This window comes from Anoplophora glabripennis, unplaced genomic scaffold, assembly GCF_000390285.2.
Source record: "Anoplophora glabripennis isolate ALB-LARVAE unplaced genomic scaffold, Agla_2.0 scaffold147, whole genome shotgun sequence".
Classification (NCBI taxonomy): Eukaryota; Metazoa; Arthropoda; class Insecta; order Coleoptera; family Cerambycidae; genus Anoplophora; species Anoplophora glabripennis.
Genome location: NW_019416251.1, coordinates 1,017,766 through 1,032,608, shown reverse-complemented (window position 1 = coordinate 1,032,608; position 14,843 = coordinate 1,017,766). Strand labels below are relative to the sequence as shown.

The 14,843-nt window shown below is 32.5% G+C and overlaps 2 protein-coding genes across 2 annotated transcripts in view; one reads left to right on the top strand and one right to left on the bottom strand.

Annotated features, from left to right (window-relative positions):
- Window positions 1–247: 247 nt before the first annotated feature.
- Window positions 248–6,348, top strand: LOC108909606 (E3 ubiquitin-protein ligase RNF216-like). The gene is made up of 4 exons (XM_018713989.2): window positions 248–528; window positions 874–1,023; window positions 1,077–1,258; window positions 5,864–6,348. Exons 1-3 carry the CDS (start codon window positions 257–259, stop codon window positions 1,135–1,137), a joined length of 483 nt encoding a protein of 160 aa, XP_018569505.1. The 5' UTR covers window positions 248–256; the 3' UTR covers window positions 1,138–1,258; window positions 5,864–6,348.
- A 3,170-nt stretch (window positions 6,349–9,518) lies between these two features.
- Window positions 9,519–14,843, bottom strand: part of LOC108909616 — a 255,238-nt gene continuing 249,913 nt past the window's right edge. Inside the window, exon 4 of the mRNA XM_023456558.1 lies at window positions 9,519–13,387. Within this exon, the coding sequence (XP_023312326.1) occupies window positions 12,992–13,387 (396 nt within the window). The 3' untranslated portion in view covers window positions 9,519–12,991. The remainder of the gene's footprint in view (window positions 13,388–14,843) is intronic.

Genomic DNA, 14,843 nt, shown 5'->3' with positions numbered 1-14,843 from the left:
TTTCGATCGGTCTATAGCTCGCTCTCTGCTAATAGAAACAAAACGGTGCTTTATCTGTGAATGGTCACTGCTACTCGACACCTGGACCTTTAAACGGTTAAACTGGCAGAGAGTAGTCTGCAATTTTTCAAATATTATGAAAGCAGGACCTGTGTTGACACTAGACTAGATTAAACAAATCAAGCACGGACATTTTTAATTTTGTTAAACTACTAATTCTCTTTATGTATTCCATCAGAGTGTTCTGCCACCGAAAATGTTTTCGAAGTGGGCCCAGAAGAAGGCGGTGGCAGAGATCAAGGCCGCTGGTATAGAAGAACTAGAATCCTGCCCCTTCTGTGACTTTGCTTACATCCCCAACGAATCGGACAAAATTTTCCGATGCCTTAATCCGGACTGCATGAAGGAGTCCTGTCGGAAGTGCAAGGAACCCAACCACCTTCCCCTTAAGTGCGAAGAGGTGGAGAAAGATGAAAATGTTAAGGCGAGGACTTACATAGAAAACAAAATGACGGAAGCTTTGTTAAGGTAAATCTGGAAACTGATATTTATAAACTTCGATAAAGCTTCACTTCTTTATTTTTTTGTACACTTAATACGTTCAATTTTATCCAATCGTTTATTCAATAAAAAAAATATATATATTTTTTTTTAATTCAAAACAAAATAAAGCACATTTAGTGTGCGTTTATAACAAGCATCAAGCAAATGTTATTGAAGAAACATGTAAACGTAAAAATTTTAAAGCAACATGCGACATACACACTTGGGAGCTATGGCACGCATTGTCAAACCCCATAAATTAAAAGAATGGCAATAAGATATCGCACAGAAATGAAAATATATAAATTAAACAAGTAATTATTGTTTTAGAAAATGCTGGCACTGTGGAATCAACTTCATCAAAGATGAGGGATGTAACAAGATGACGTGCCCATGTGGGGCCAGCATGTGCTATCTCTGCCGAGAGCCCGTGACGGATTACTCCCATTTCAAATGGATGAGCAACGACAAGTACGAACTGTAAGCTGTTACATGTTGTTTAAAGTTTGTGTATGATAACAGTTCGCTTATAGGTGCCCGTTGTTCAGCGAGGACAAGAAGACAAACAGTCGAATATTGAAGAGGCTGCAGTAGCCGCCAAGGCCGAAATAGATGTGTCGAAACTAAAAATGGACCCGACTGTGCGCATGATGATCACAGGGACAGGGCCAAGAAGGTGCCCGAGGAATAACAAATTAGAGAACCGATCCAACAAGTGAGTTTAATTTACTTTTATTAATTTATTTATGTAACCGGTGACAAATGATCTCGATCTCGAACGAGCACGAAAGAGGTGAAAGGAATTTTAAGAGTACATTTTATTTATTCAATTTATTTACAATTCCATAGGTTGCTTACCCCGTTCAGGAAGAACGGAATTGGTAAAACTTTTACTATTAATTTTACAATGAACAACAAATATTTTTTCTCGAAATTTCGTACAAATTACATTGATAAAACGTAACTCGGATCATATGTGATTTAATACTTTTTTAAGCTCCAAACCCAAGTTAAATTGGTCAGTAAATACCCTTTTTTAGTTTTTAGTTTTTAGTAAAGTTACATATCCATAATGTGTGCTTATGGTGTTTAGGGGGTGAAAACTACCCCTTCTTGCAGAAAACGTAAAAACCATAGATTTAAGTATTATGTCAATAGAATAAGCATTCTTTTATGTTTTGAATAATAATTTTGGATTTGTAGCAACATTCAAACTCTTAAAATCCACCCTTTATGAGGAAAAAAAACAAAAATTAGTTTTCGCGGCTGAAATGTTTTGACAGGGCAATAATGAATGAATGAATGAAGGGTTTCAACCCTTAAAAACAACCCTTAATGAGGAATTGAAGAATTTTTACTTGCTTCAAAACACTCAACGATAAATCAACTAAATTCAACGAGATTACTTAAAACTCGAAACATAAATTATGTAATTAGTGAAAGGGAAAATAAAAAATATTTGCGTATTATACAGGGTGTTAAAAAAAGAGTGTAAAATATTTCAGGAGGTAATAGTATGAACCAAAATAAGCAGAGAAGTCTTAATAAACATGGGTCCGCAAAGTAACGGTTGCGGAGATATGGACCACTATTCGTTTTTCAAATATTTTATTTTATTAGAAATAAACCGACAAAGGAAGCTTTTAACAAACAAAAAACAAAGTTACAGAAGATGCTCAAAGTGCCCTCCGTCCATTTCCAAGCAGGCACGACATCTTCGTCTCAACGTTATTCGAACTCTTTCGAAAACACCCTCCTTGGTTTGGATTTCTTGACACTTTTGATTAATCCGTAGCTGCAGCTCTTCCAGGCTATTTACAGGAGTACCATACACTAATGTCTTCAAATATCCCCAAACAAAGAAATCTAGAGGGTTCAGATCAGGCGATCTTGGAGGCCATAAAACAGGTCTGGCCCTTCCTATCCATCTATGTGGAAAAGGGGTTAAAAAACATAAAACATTCCATATCTCCGCAACCGTTACTTTGCGGACCCATGTTTATTAAGACTTTTCTGCTTATTTTGGTTCATACTATTACCTCCTTAAATATTTTACACTCTTTTTTTAACACCCTGTAGAATTATGCTTTATTATCAAAAATTTACATATTATCTAAAGAACTATCATCACTGTCGACTTCCGCTGTTTCGACATGTGCGTGTGTGTGTTTGTGTGTGTATTACGCCTCGGAAACTATCGGAAGTTAAGTCATTTACACGGCCCAACAATTTTCACTGAATAATACAATTCGTTTTTTCTGGATAACTTTTTTAATTTTTAATATTTTTCATCGCTCCAAAAAGCAATTTGCAGGGAATTGCAAGAGCTACAAATCAACCTATATAGTTGAAGGGTTTTGAACTCTTCGTTTTCGAGATTTTTAGTTTTAAAGGCTCAAAGAACTAAAAAACTAAAAAATGTAATATCTCAGTTAATTTTTGCTCTAGGAAAAATTGAAAGAGAGTAAAAATATTATAAAGAGTGTCCTTTAATTTTGAACTCTTGCATTTTTCACGTATCTTGTTTAGTTTTTGAGTTATTTCGAAAAAATGGAAATTTTTTTAAAAATTAAATATATTTTTTTCATTATTTCAATTTTTTTTAAAATTTAGGCATTCTAAACTGGTCAAACTTGCAGAGCCTATTATTAGTACCTAAATAAAGTCAACTGTACTGTACATGGATTACGCTTAGTTTCTATTTTCATGGTTCAGCCAGAGATTTTATTATTGATTTTTTCTCCGAAAAAATGAGATGACCATTTTATTTTCATCATGACTCCGCCAGTTTTTGAGCTATGAAATTTTTTCAAAAAGCATTTTAAAGGTCTTTCCAAGCACTTTAAAAAAGATTATATTAATTTTCTTCGAAAAATTAGTTGTTTCGCCATTTTTTTACGGTAAAAGGTTCAATTTTACTTCCGAAAAATAAACAATCACCTTTAGAGAGTGGTAACTCGGTTATTATTACATCTACGGTAATCAACAAAAAATGAACCGATTCGTTATTTCAAAAACTTTTTTTTATCAAAAATGGTTGAAAAACATGCACTTTTTAGATGAAAAATCAACATTTTCAATTGCAAAATATAAATTTTTGGAAAAAACCTTATAGAGAATTTTTTGCTTAGAATTCATCCCTCTATTGATTTTTGCGGTTAAAATGGGTGCCTTCATTGCTACCCTCGAAGGTGAAAGCACACATCGACACTATGTAACTTTTGTTTTTTGAGTAATTTTCTACTTACTGTTAAAATGTCACGTCAATCGGTGCATGTGTCAAAAATTCAGACCTAAAAACCGTCACATACTGAGCTATTTACGATTTGAAATGGATCATACTGTATACTGGGTGTTAATAAAGTATGTCGACGAACTTTAAAAGTTAATTTTTTAGTAATATTAAACCAGATCATTAGAAGTCCACGAGCCGAACTAAAACTTATATTTTTTATAAAATCTAAATAAAAATCCTTCTCGCGAACGTCAGTTTTTCGGTACTGTTGCAAATGCAATGAAAAATTTCCAGATTCATTTAAAGCCGTTTGACCTTGAAAAGAAAATTTTTGCTGTAGCAATTTTTTTTTTTCTGTTTAGTCAATCGATGAATATGCTTCACCTATTTTCAATGTCCCGAACCGCCACTGCGTTTCAACAGATGTAAAAAATTTTTTAAGACAGTATTTGCTTGCCTAATTTATTTTCTATAGAAGCAAAATTCCTATTATAACTGTTCTTGCTGTAAACTAATAAATAAAAAGTGGTAGATAGTGACTCCCATAAAATCTCACCCTGATGTTTCATACTGCATGCATAAAAATGGTCAACAAGGATTTTGATTGAGTCCCCATTTAGTAGACGAAGAGATTGGTGTCAAAATCCCCCGTGATCGGATTAATGGCCAATTTTATTTTTAATGTGTTGGTCGTATGTTTCAGAGGGTTTCAGAGTTTGCTGACAACCCTTGTGGGGCGGGGGCTGGGGGTGCGGGGGTAAATACGAAAATTGCCCCGTGATCAGATTAATATCAGCAACTCATAGAATATATTCTAGACCTTTGGGGGAGCAGGGAACAGCCTATTTTTAATATTTTAATATTTTGCAAAATAATTGAGTAAGGTAAATAAAAAGTCAACCTCATAAGTAAAAAAAAAAAAATTATTTCAAATAAAGGTAATGTTGGGAAAAATTTACATGTTTACAAAAACTTACAGAGATAGTACGAAGTTTTAAAAAACGCTGTTACTCTAATTTTCATGAATATCGCTATCATTATAGCTCTTTACTTAATAATTTTTGGTAAAGTTTTGAAAATGATTGTACAATGGAAAAATCATCAATTTCCCTATACAATATGCATAATTTTTATGAAATATACAGGGTGTCGTGCTTAAATGTGATACAAGCCTGTAACTTCTTTTTTTTGGTCGATTTCAAAAATTTTTATTATGGAGTGTGGGCTAAAAAAACTTTATCTAACTGTACTGTTTCTATTAATGCAATTTACGGCCAACTAGGGCGTATTTTCTTGACATTAAAACAGTTGATTGGTTTTAGCGATTTTTTTTCCAAAAAACAGATTACGTATTCTCATTCAGCATCCCTTAAAACGTCTTGCCAAAGTTTCATCAAATTCAATACATCTTTGTGCGAGCACTCCATGATGTCGTGAAAGAAAATCAAGCCTGAACTTCTTTATTTTTTGGTTGATTTCAAAAAATTTTTTATAGGGTAAAAAAACTATCTAACTGTGATACTACTGCTTTTTCATTAAAGCAATGCACGGCAAACTAGTACTCGTCTGAATATGTATCGAATTTGATGAAACTTGGTGATATGACATTTTAAGGGATGCTAAATGAGAATACGTAATATGTTTTTTGGAAAAATTTGCATTAATAAAAGCAGCAGTGTTACAGTTAGATAGTTTTTTTATCCTACATTCTAAAAAAAAAATAGTTGAAATCAGTCAAAAAATAAAGAAGCTACAAGCTTGTATCACAATTAAGCGCGACATCCTGTATAAGTACATATATTTATACACATGTATTGGTAACCGAACCAATGATAGGAAACTTTCCAAGTCGAAATCGGTGAAGGAGTAATCGAGATATATGCATTTCCCGCACACAGCTTGCACGCTCGATAAGTGGTACATTTTACCCCGTTTTAAACGCCCCTGCCCCAACTAGGCTGTCAGCTACTTTTATTTTCGTACTCCCATGAAGATATTTTAATCCCGATTTCTTTTTTTCACGCTTTTCGTATACGTATATTACAAACTGCCTAAATGAATATTTCTTTTTCTATTAATGTTTAGGTCAATCCCGTTCAACGTGGGAACATAGAAGTATCGTCATTACCACTGAAAAAAAGAGTTTGGATTAGAAACATAATAGTGGCCGAAGAACAGCAGAAATCGGAAGATTTTAACGAGGACCAGCGTTACGAAAAAAATTAGAAAGAAAATTAATCAAAGTAGATTTTATTTTAAATTATCTCTTGCAACAGCGGGATGTTATCACAATTTTTGTGTAACCGAACAGGCTTTCTTTTAGTTTTCATGGTGGCATTTTGCTCAACGTAACTGCTCAAGACTTTGTCACAGATTAAAGCCTTAAAGTTATTCTCGGTCAGTACCTTTTGAATCGTCTTTACCGAGATATTATTGTGCCTATTTCTAAAAAATGCGCTAGCGTAGTTCATTGAGCGCGAGTCCAACTTAATGCTCCTGTCGGGATCTTCAAAGATTTTTTCTGGTTCGGGGAAGAGATTTATAAAATTTTCTACATTAAATCGTGTTGTGTAATCCCTTTGTTGGGCAGAAAGTTGCTGTTTTCTGAAAATTACACAAACAAGAAAGATTTAACACTTAGTCAAAGAGAATTCTTGAAATTTATTTCCATATTAATTTTATCATGGAATAATCAAATAAGAGTTAATTATAACTTAATAACCATTCGAGCGTTTACCTCCTATTCTCCTTTAAAGTGGGATAATTTTTCGTTTCTCGATCACGATTGATAAATTCCTTTAAGCCATCGCTGTCATTGGCATACCGTTCACATTGCCTTCGGATATAGGTAGGATCTGCATCGGGCAGTGTTGGCACTAGATGAAGTGAGAGTGTTCTACCACTCAAAACGTTTTCAAAGTGGGCCCAGAAGGTGGCAGAGATCAAGACCGCTGGTATAGAAGAACTAGAATCCTGCCCCTTCTGTGACTTGCTAACATCCTCAACGGATCGGACAAAATTTTCCGATGTCTTAATCCGTACTTAATGAAGGAGTCCTGTCGGAAGTGCAAGGAACCCAACCACCTTCCCCTTAAGTGCGACGAGGTGGAGAAAGACGAAAATGTTAAGGCGAGGACTTACGTAGAAAACAAAATGACGGGAGCTTTGTTAAGGTAAATCTGGAAACTGGTATTTATAAACCAATTTTCGATAAAGTTCCACTTATACAAACATAATTGAAAGTAATATGTTCCACCTCTCAACATGCAGCACTTTTTTACAAAACACCCTGTAAATATAAGGATAAAAGATAAAGAAGAGTTCTTTGCTAAGGTTTGCGATTATTTTAGTCCTAAAACTAATTTATTTTATTTATATTTTTGTATTTTTATATAGTAGCTTTATATTTGCAATAAAAAGATCTACTAAAGTTTTGGTGGCTATTATTTTTTCCCAGTCATTTATTTGACCTGTGAAGTGTAAAATGTAATACAAGGCTCGGATGATGAAGGGTATCACAGTCTTCGAATTTGTCCATGAACGTGTTTTTTATCCAGTCATACCCACCCACTTGGTTTGTACTTACGTTTTTATTCCCTTGAGAAAAACGCACATCTTAGTGGGTACAAGTAGAATGCAATAGAAAGTATTACGTTTTTTTAAACGCCTAGAAAGCAGAATTTTTTAACGAGAATCATCTCTGTAAAGTGAAAAACAAAATAGTCTTCCTCTATCTGTAAGCATACTGTATTTTTTACAAGAATCGATAATGCTAATGCACGGCGAGATTCATTTTTCATAGATAAAAGAGCTAGTTCAATGCTTTCAAATTGCCAACCTTTACTCGACTATACAGGGTGTCCTCAAATTTTACCGACAACGTTTGACGATAAATAAATACGATCTACGAACAAAAAGTTAAATAAAAAGGTTTTGGTTTTTGAGTTACAGGTCTTCAAAGTTGTCAAAAATAAAACTAATTTAATTAATAACTTCATAACCCTTTTACCGATCGCGAAAAAGATAATATTACCAGGCTATTCAATACCCATCAAAATACCCATATACAAAATTTGAACGGCAAATGTCTATGGAGTGTTTTTTTATGTGGTGCCAAACTTCGAAAAATCAAACGACTAAAAATTATAATAATAAGCAGGTCAAAGGTTGCCATGAAAGTGAAAACAAGTACTAATTAGACAAAGAAAGGCACTATAAATTTAAAACTTTTAATTATATTAATTCATTATTATTATTAATTAATTATAAAAAATAATAAAATTTAATGAATTATAAATACTAAGTTCTTAAACAGAAAAATTGCAAAACGTTAATCTAAATTAAGTTTCAGTTTTCTCCACCAAACCTCCTTCCAATCGAACATATTTTTCCAATCCTCTTCTCAAATTTAAAAATAATTTACATAGCTGTTGTGGAGTAATCACTGCACAAGCTTGTCTTATGTAATTCATTAGGTCATCCAAATTCCTTGGTCTGTTTTTATAAGCTTTTTGTTTTATAAAACCCCAAAAGTAAAAGTCCATAGTTTGAGAAAACTAAAATTTAATACTTATAATTTATTACCTACATTTTTTGTATGTTAATTATTATTTTTATTGTGGCCGCAGTTAAAAGTGTCTGTTTTTTCTTTGTCCGACTGGTACTTGTTTTCACTTTCATGGCAACCTGTGACCTGCTTATTATAATTTTTAGTTGTCTGAATTTTCGAAGTTTGGCACCACATAAAAAGACACTTAATAGACATTCGTCGTTGAAATTTGGTATATGGGGATCTTGACGAGTGTTGAATAGCGTGGTAAATTATTTTTGATAAAAAAAATGCCTAATGCCACTTTCTGGAAAAACACCCCTTTAAAAAATCGTAGTAGGCCAGGCTTTTGTTCCATCAATAAAATGATTAGTAGAATATAACCTCCCTTCAGGGTACTATTTGTAAAAAAATTGGCTTGCGTAAAGTCCACAGCCTTCTCACATTTTCAGAGGTAACCTGAAAAACGGGACCTGCTGTATATATTTATTGATAGATATGAAGAGGTTTTTGTTTTCACAAAATTTTTACTTTTCTACATTATAAAGGTTGAAAGGTGAAATGCTAGTATTAATTTCAAATTTAAACAGAAAAAATAAAAAATATATATTTTTTTTATATTAAGAATATCATCAGCAGTTTATTATTTTTATTTTATAAGGTAGGTACCAGAGTTTCAAAACAGTAAACTGAAATAAATCAAACAGCCATTTTTACAAGTGCTTACTTGCAAGGAAATTGCAAAGGGCCACTCATTTCGCATAGTGTACAGTCTGTTTACTCTGAGCACCTACTCTTGGAATGTTCTATAACCAACAACATAGATAGGTTTGTAAGAAAACAGGTACAACTTACCTGTATCGTAGGACTAAATAAAAAAAATGGTCCACTTTCACACAAATTTGAAGTGAGCATTAGGAAAGGGTGTATTTAGTGAAACTGCACTTCTTTCACAATTTTTACGTATGGGGACACTTCTTGTGCAAAAAATAAAGTTTCGATGTTAAAAGTAACTTTCACAAATATTTTTTTTTGCTTGTATTGTTGTTTATTTTGCCCGTTTTGATTCCACTTGGGTGCTCGTGGAGCCACATCACCATAGTTAATAAAACAAAGTGAATGAAAGTGATTTATTATTTCATGTATGATTTTCACTTATAAGTAAATCACATTATTACATATGATGTCCCTCTAAACAGAATAGAAAACTATAGTCAAAGAGTAAAACAAAAACGAAATTTACAATTTAAGTTGTTTTAATAATTCACTAATACAAAAACATTTTCATTAATTTGTTATTTATTATAATAATAAAATTTAATCACAATTTTCTTGTTGTTATGACTTTTTTCGGCTTGGGCCTCATACATATATGCAAAAAACTATTTACTATAGATATCTATGGGAATAAAATGTACAGAGTGTTTAATTATTTGGGAAACAGATCTTGGCAGATCTAATAAAAAAATATATAATAAATAAGATTTACTGACAAAATAACAAATACGACAGATCTGTTTCGCAAATAATTAAGCTGCATATTATTATTATGGAACAGTATACAAAAAATATAATAAAAAATAAATAATACATAATTTATAAAATTGGATCAAAGGATACAGGTAGTTCGTGACTTTATTTTAATAAGCATTCGCTTTTTTAAGCTATCTTGACTAAAACAAACTAAAATAGCATCACGAAATCATTGATAAGACAAATTTATTATAGTTAATGTAAAGTCGCACCTTAGCAATAAAAAAAATAAATTATATACCACTGAAGTAATTACAACTAGAAAATAGGTGTTTTTGGGAAATGCTCTGAAAATAAATAATAACTACTCTACTCGATACAAAAAATAAACTTTTTATAGGAATATATGTTTGTCTTTTGTTGGTTTACAAGTTATATGCACATATTATGATCCCAAGCACCTTATCATCACAATAATGCTTATGTTCCACTAGATATACGGTTCTGTCTACCATATAATATTTTTTGCAATATATTTAATTATATAATTTAACATTTGCTAGATAATCTATTTGCTCAAGTGCGCACCCTCAAAACCAATCACAACTTGATCAAAATGACTAGATTGAAAGAATTTCTTTTCGAAATATGTTAAAAAAAAAACAAAAATAAATTAATAACACTTCGAACTTCCTAAAACCTGAACTGGCACTTGTATCAGCAGCTACTGCTGAACACGATTTAAACGTCACAATTTCTCCTAATAAAAAAAAGTTACCCATACAAATCAGTTCACCTCTGAACAGTTTCACGCTATCTACAAAAAATTAATACTTGATGAATACTGATCCAAAAAATTATTCATTCTTATAGTACACGTACATGATGCGATTCTTAGCTCAAAACCTAGTCGAAAAAAAAAATGTGTACCTATTTATACTCAGAACTTGGATTTTACTAAAACACCGATTTCTGAATCGTCAATAATACATCTTTTGTATTGAATAAATATTTAGAAATTAAGAGCTTCACAAATAATTCAACACAAGGCGTTCAATCGTCAGCTCCGGATTTGTGTGATCATATTCATGTGTGCTTAAATGACATGGCAAGAAATTAAAAAAAAAACGTACTAAAAGCGATAAACAAAAAACATCGTCATTAATGATAAAAGTCTATGACATGTTTACAAAACTTTTTTTAGATGTAGATAATTTCAAATTGTAATTACATATTCTTTTCACAGTTGGGAGACTAAACAAATTTTACTTTATACATATTTTGGAAGATAACCGATTGCAAATCAAAATAACGAATTGCTTAATTATTTTAAATATGGAACAAGGTATATTTTTAGGAGTGCCAAACAGAATTTTTTTTATACAAATGGAATACAGGTAACAATGAACAAACTTAGGAATATGCATTGTAACGGTAAAACATAAATCTATGAAAAAAAATATAGCAACAAAATTCTTTACGTAATACACTGCTTTGTTAATTTTTTGTATGTTGCACAGTTTTTTACATTTTCACGTATCAAACACATATTCCCAATATCTTATATCGAAATAAAAACAAGTTATACTTTTAATATCCGTGACTTTTTCTTTAACAGCATATATTCTTTGGTACTGGTGCTTGAAACATACTACCGAATTTTTCAAAATTTAAAATAAACGATAAACGAAAACCAACAAAGTTATTTTGCAAAAAAGATAACGTACTTTTTGAAGTAGGCAATTATTTTTGAGGGTCACACGAAGACAGACAGAAGTGATGATTAGTTGGAGCTAGTTTGACCACGGTTTGACTAACAGATGAACACTTTTTTTAGCATAAAAAGAAAAGTCCTTTATTCAAGTCTTCCATCTTCCATTTTTTGCACTTAATATCCCATTTTGTATTTTTCTTCTTCAATAAACAATATTTAAAAACAGAACAATGTTCTACTGTCAATTGTTTATAATTTAGGTTACTGGAATATCAATAGTAGCAAGTTGCGGCCTATCGCCAAATATATTTTGATTTAATAATATCATATGTTTTCCGTTTACGAGTATACCGGGCAATCGCCTCAAAACCACACCAAAATGTTTACCAATTAAAAAAAAATTAAAATAAAATTACGTGTGTTTAAAGTGGCCACATAAGCAACGATATTTAACTGCAAAAATAGGCAAATCAAGTGGATATAGACATGGAAATTAAAGGAATTCTACATGAAACTGATTTCTTAGTTAGATAAAACAATTTTGTAAAAAAATATTTTGACACAACCTCTTATTGACAAATTTTGAGTCTAGTCTTTGTTTGTACATATATATCTATAGTCAGACAACTCGTCAAATTTAGGGACTAGAATATAGATGGCGACACTCCTAAAAAATGCCTGTCAAGATCTAGATGCCCTGGATGTGCTGTATCCTTTTCTAATTGCAACAAATGAAAAGGCAAAGAATCTAGAGTAACTAGATGTTAACACTGAATGAAAATTAAACGTTTAATATAATAGATTTTCTTCATTGATGGTGCAGGATAACATAGAACAGAATTTATTAAAAATTTCTTTTATTAAAAATTTCTTACGATACCAATTTTTGCGATTTTGTAAAAATGTTTTCGCGTGAACCTTAAGGGTGAGAGATATGCTTTTGAGAGTCGCCATCTAGTATTTTTCCTCCAAAGTTCAATTCGTCTAACCATAAATATGTGACAAGGATTCACCTGAAACACTGACTTTTGATGTCGTTCCGGTGCGTGTGACTTTAAAAAGTACGAGTAAAAGTTGCGGCTTTAGAAAATACGTAGATATTATGTTTTGGTGTGTGTTTGAAGATGTTGCCCTGCATTTACAAAACTATGTACACAGTACACAAACTCCTTATATTTGGCACCGCATGTTCGGGATATCCCACCTCTTCCTAGGATTACTACTTTAGAGTTCTCCTTGGATATAATACACATGTAAACCACATTAAAAAAGTGTCCAGTTCACTGATAAATATATATTATTTTATAAAAGGCTAAACGTCCTCATAGTCGTTGAATGAATCACTGAGTCGTACAAAAAAAAACTCGGGAAGCATTTTTTTGGACCATCCAGTACAACATATAATTTAATGAGTTATGGAATCTGTTTTAAAGTAATCAATTCACAAATTTAATGTCAACTAAGTGGGAACGTGTGGTCAGACTCCCGGAGGCGGCTTCGGACGGCTGGGGTCCGTCCTCCGACTTCTGGACGTCGCCGGCACGACGACCACGGGTAACGTGGGGGCAGGGGGCGGCTGGTGGTGCTGCGTCTTTTTGCCGGTAAAAATTTTAACAGTCCTTTGTAAAAAATCAGTCTTTTGGCTGGTGGCGTTTGGGTGAGAACTCGAGGATATCGGCTTGGACGTTGAGGACATCGAATGGCAACGGACGACCAGCGGCGCCGAGCCAGCCGACCAGTCGCTGCCGCTGGAGGAGCTCGATGAGGATGCTAGGACACCCGCCGAACTGGACCGGTAGGGTGGTGGCGATTCGCTCTCCAATACTGTGCGATTGGGTGGTGGTCGGATGCATTTCTGGTAGATTTCAGATTCCTAGAAAAATTAAAAAGTGTTAGTAAGCATATAACGTATAAACAAGTCATCAATATTTGTAGGCAAACACCCTATTCATTTTGCTTAATGACGTCACAACATATATTTTAATTTTTTTAACGACCTAAATGAGATATCAAAAAATAATGTCAAACAGAAGCTGAGCAAAGTAAGTAACATATAGTCTTTGTAGATGAATCAAAAAAAGTCTACAGGTCAATCACAGTATTTTAAAAATTCACTGCAAAAATGCTATAATTAACATATGTATTTTATAGAACTTAGATATCTCTTTCTGTTTTTGAAATATTGATCTGGGGAGTTTTTAAAATGGAACGTCTGTGTACAACAAAGATATTCTAAACAATTTTTTATTTTTACCTATTAATTGTGCTTTTAAAAAGTGTTTACTTCATTTAGTAAAAATAAACATTTATCAAAAACCTCCCAGTTTATGAAAGCTATATTCAAATAAAGATTTTTCTAGGGGATTGTTAAATGAACTTCAGATTGATTCAGATTTATACACTTGCTTGATAGAATGTTGACCTCAAGCAGTTATTGTTAATTCGTATTGGCTTTTTCCACATGTAATAAATAATATTACATACAGCACAGGATGTAGCTCAGACTAGACTAATTTACCAATATTTCAATGCTGCTTTTGTTACGTTATTTTGTAACATTAAATTACGATACCTGGCTCTTGTTGACACTTTTTTTCTAACACGATTTAAAACTGGAATAATTCATATCCCTTAAATGTTTCGTTGTGAAGTATAATTACGATTTTACTGGATTTAATTTATAATCTGATATATATCAAAATGATAATAAGAACCACACTTTATTTACAGAGAAAATGTCATATGTTTCGCTCTACGCTAAAGACCAACAATAAGTAATTCATTACTATCATGATTTCGGAGCCACCGAAATTACTATTATTATTACACCGTCACTGTTAAAAATTAACTTTGGCATTCTTAACAATGTTAATGTTTATAAAATTAAAATTATAATTAGGCAACCAACTCTAATTCTGAACCCAATCTTCTAGTTCTAGATGGAGAAGACGAGCCTAGTCCTAGTTAAGTGTAGGTTACAAAGAATATCGTAGGGACTAGGTCTATGGGACTCATACATTACATAACCTAGTCACTTATATATCTAGATTATCTAGAGACTTTAACATATCCTACAGTGACTCTTGTACTGTTGTATAGAGTCACTCACAAAATATATAATAGTCACTGTAACATTACTAACATAACCTGTAACCGAACGCCAATAACGCCATCTATCTAGATTACCGATAGTAGTAGTGACCTAAGCCGTTTTCTTTCGTTCTTAATTTTGAATCATGATCATTGAATCAGGATCAGACAAACACGAACTAGATCCTTGAATCCGATTTCGAAGAAAACAGGATTTTGTTTACTGTTGACATTTGATT

What these genes read in the sequence shown, in the direction of transcription:
- LOC108909606 (XM_018713989.2), top strand. Translation starts at nt 257, where the DNA reads ATGTTTTCGAAGTGGGCCCAGAAGAAGGCGGTGGCAGAGATCAAGGCC. An exon ending in ATGACGGAAGCTTTGTTAAG is followed by an intron (nt 529 to 873) that starts GTAAATCTGGAA and finishes TTATTGTTTTAG; the next exon opens with AAAATGCTGGCACTGTGGAA. An exon ending in AGCAACGACAAGTACGAACT is followed by an intron (nt 1,024 to 1,076) that starts GTAAGCTGTTAC and finishes GTTCGCTTATAG; the next exon opens with GTGCCCGTTGTTCAGCGAGG.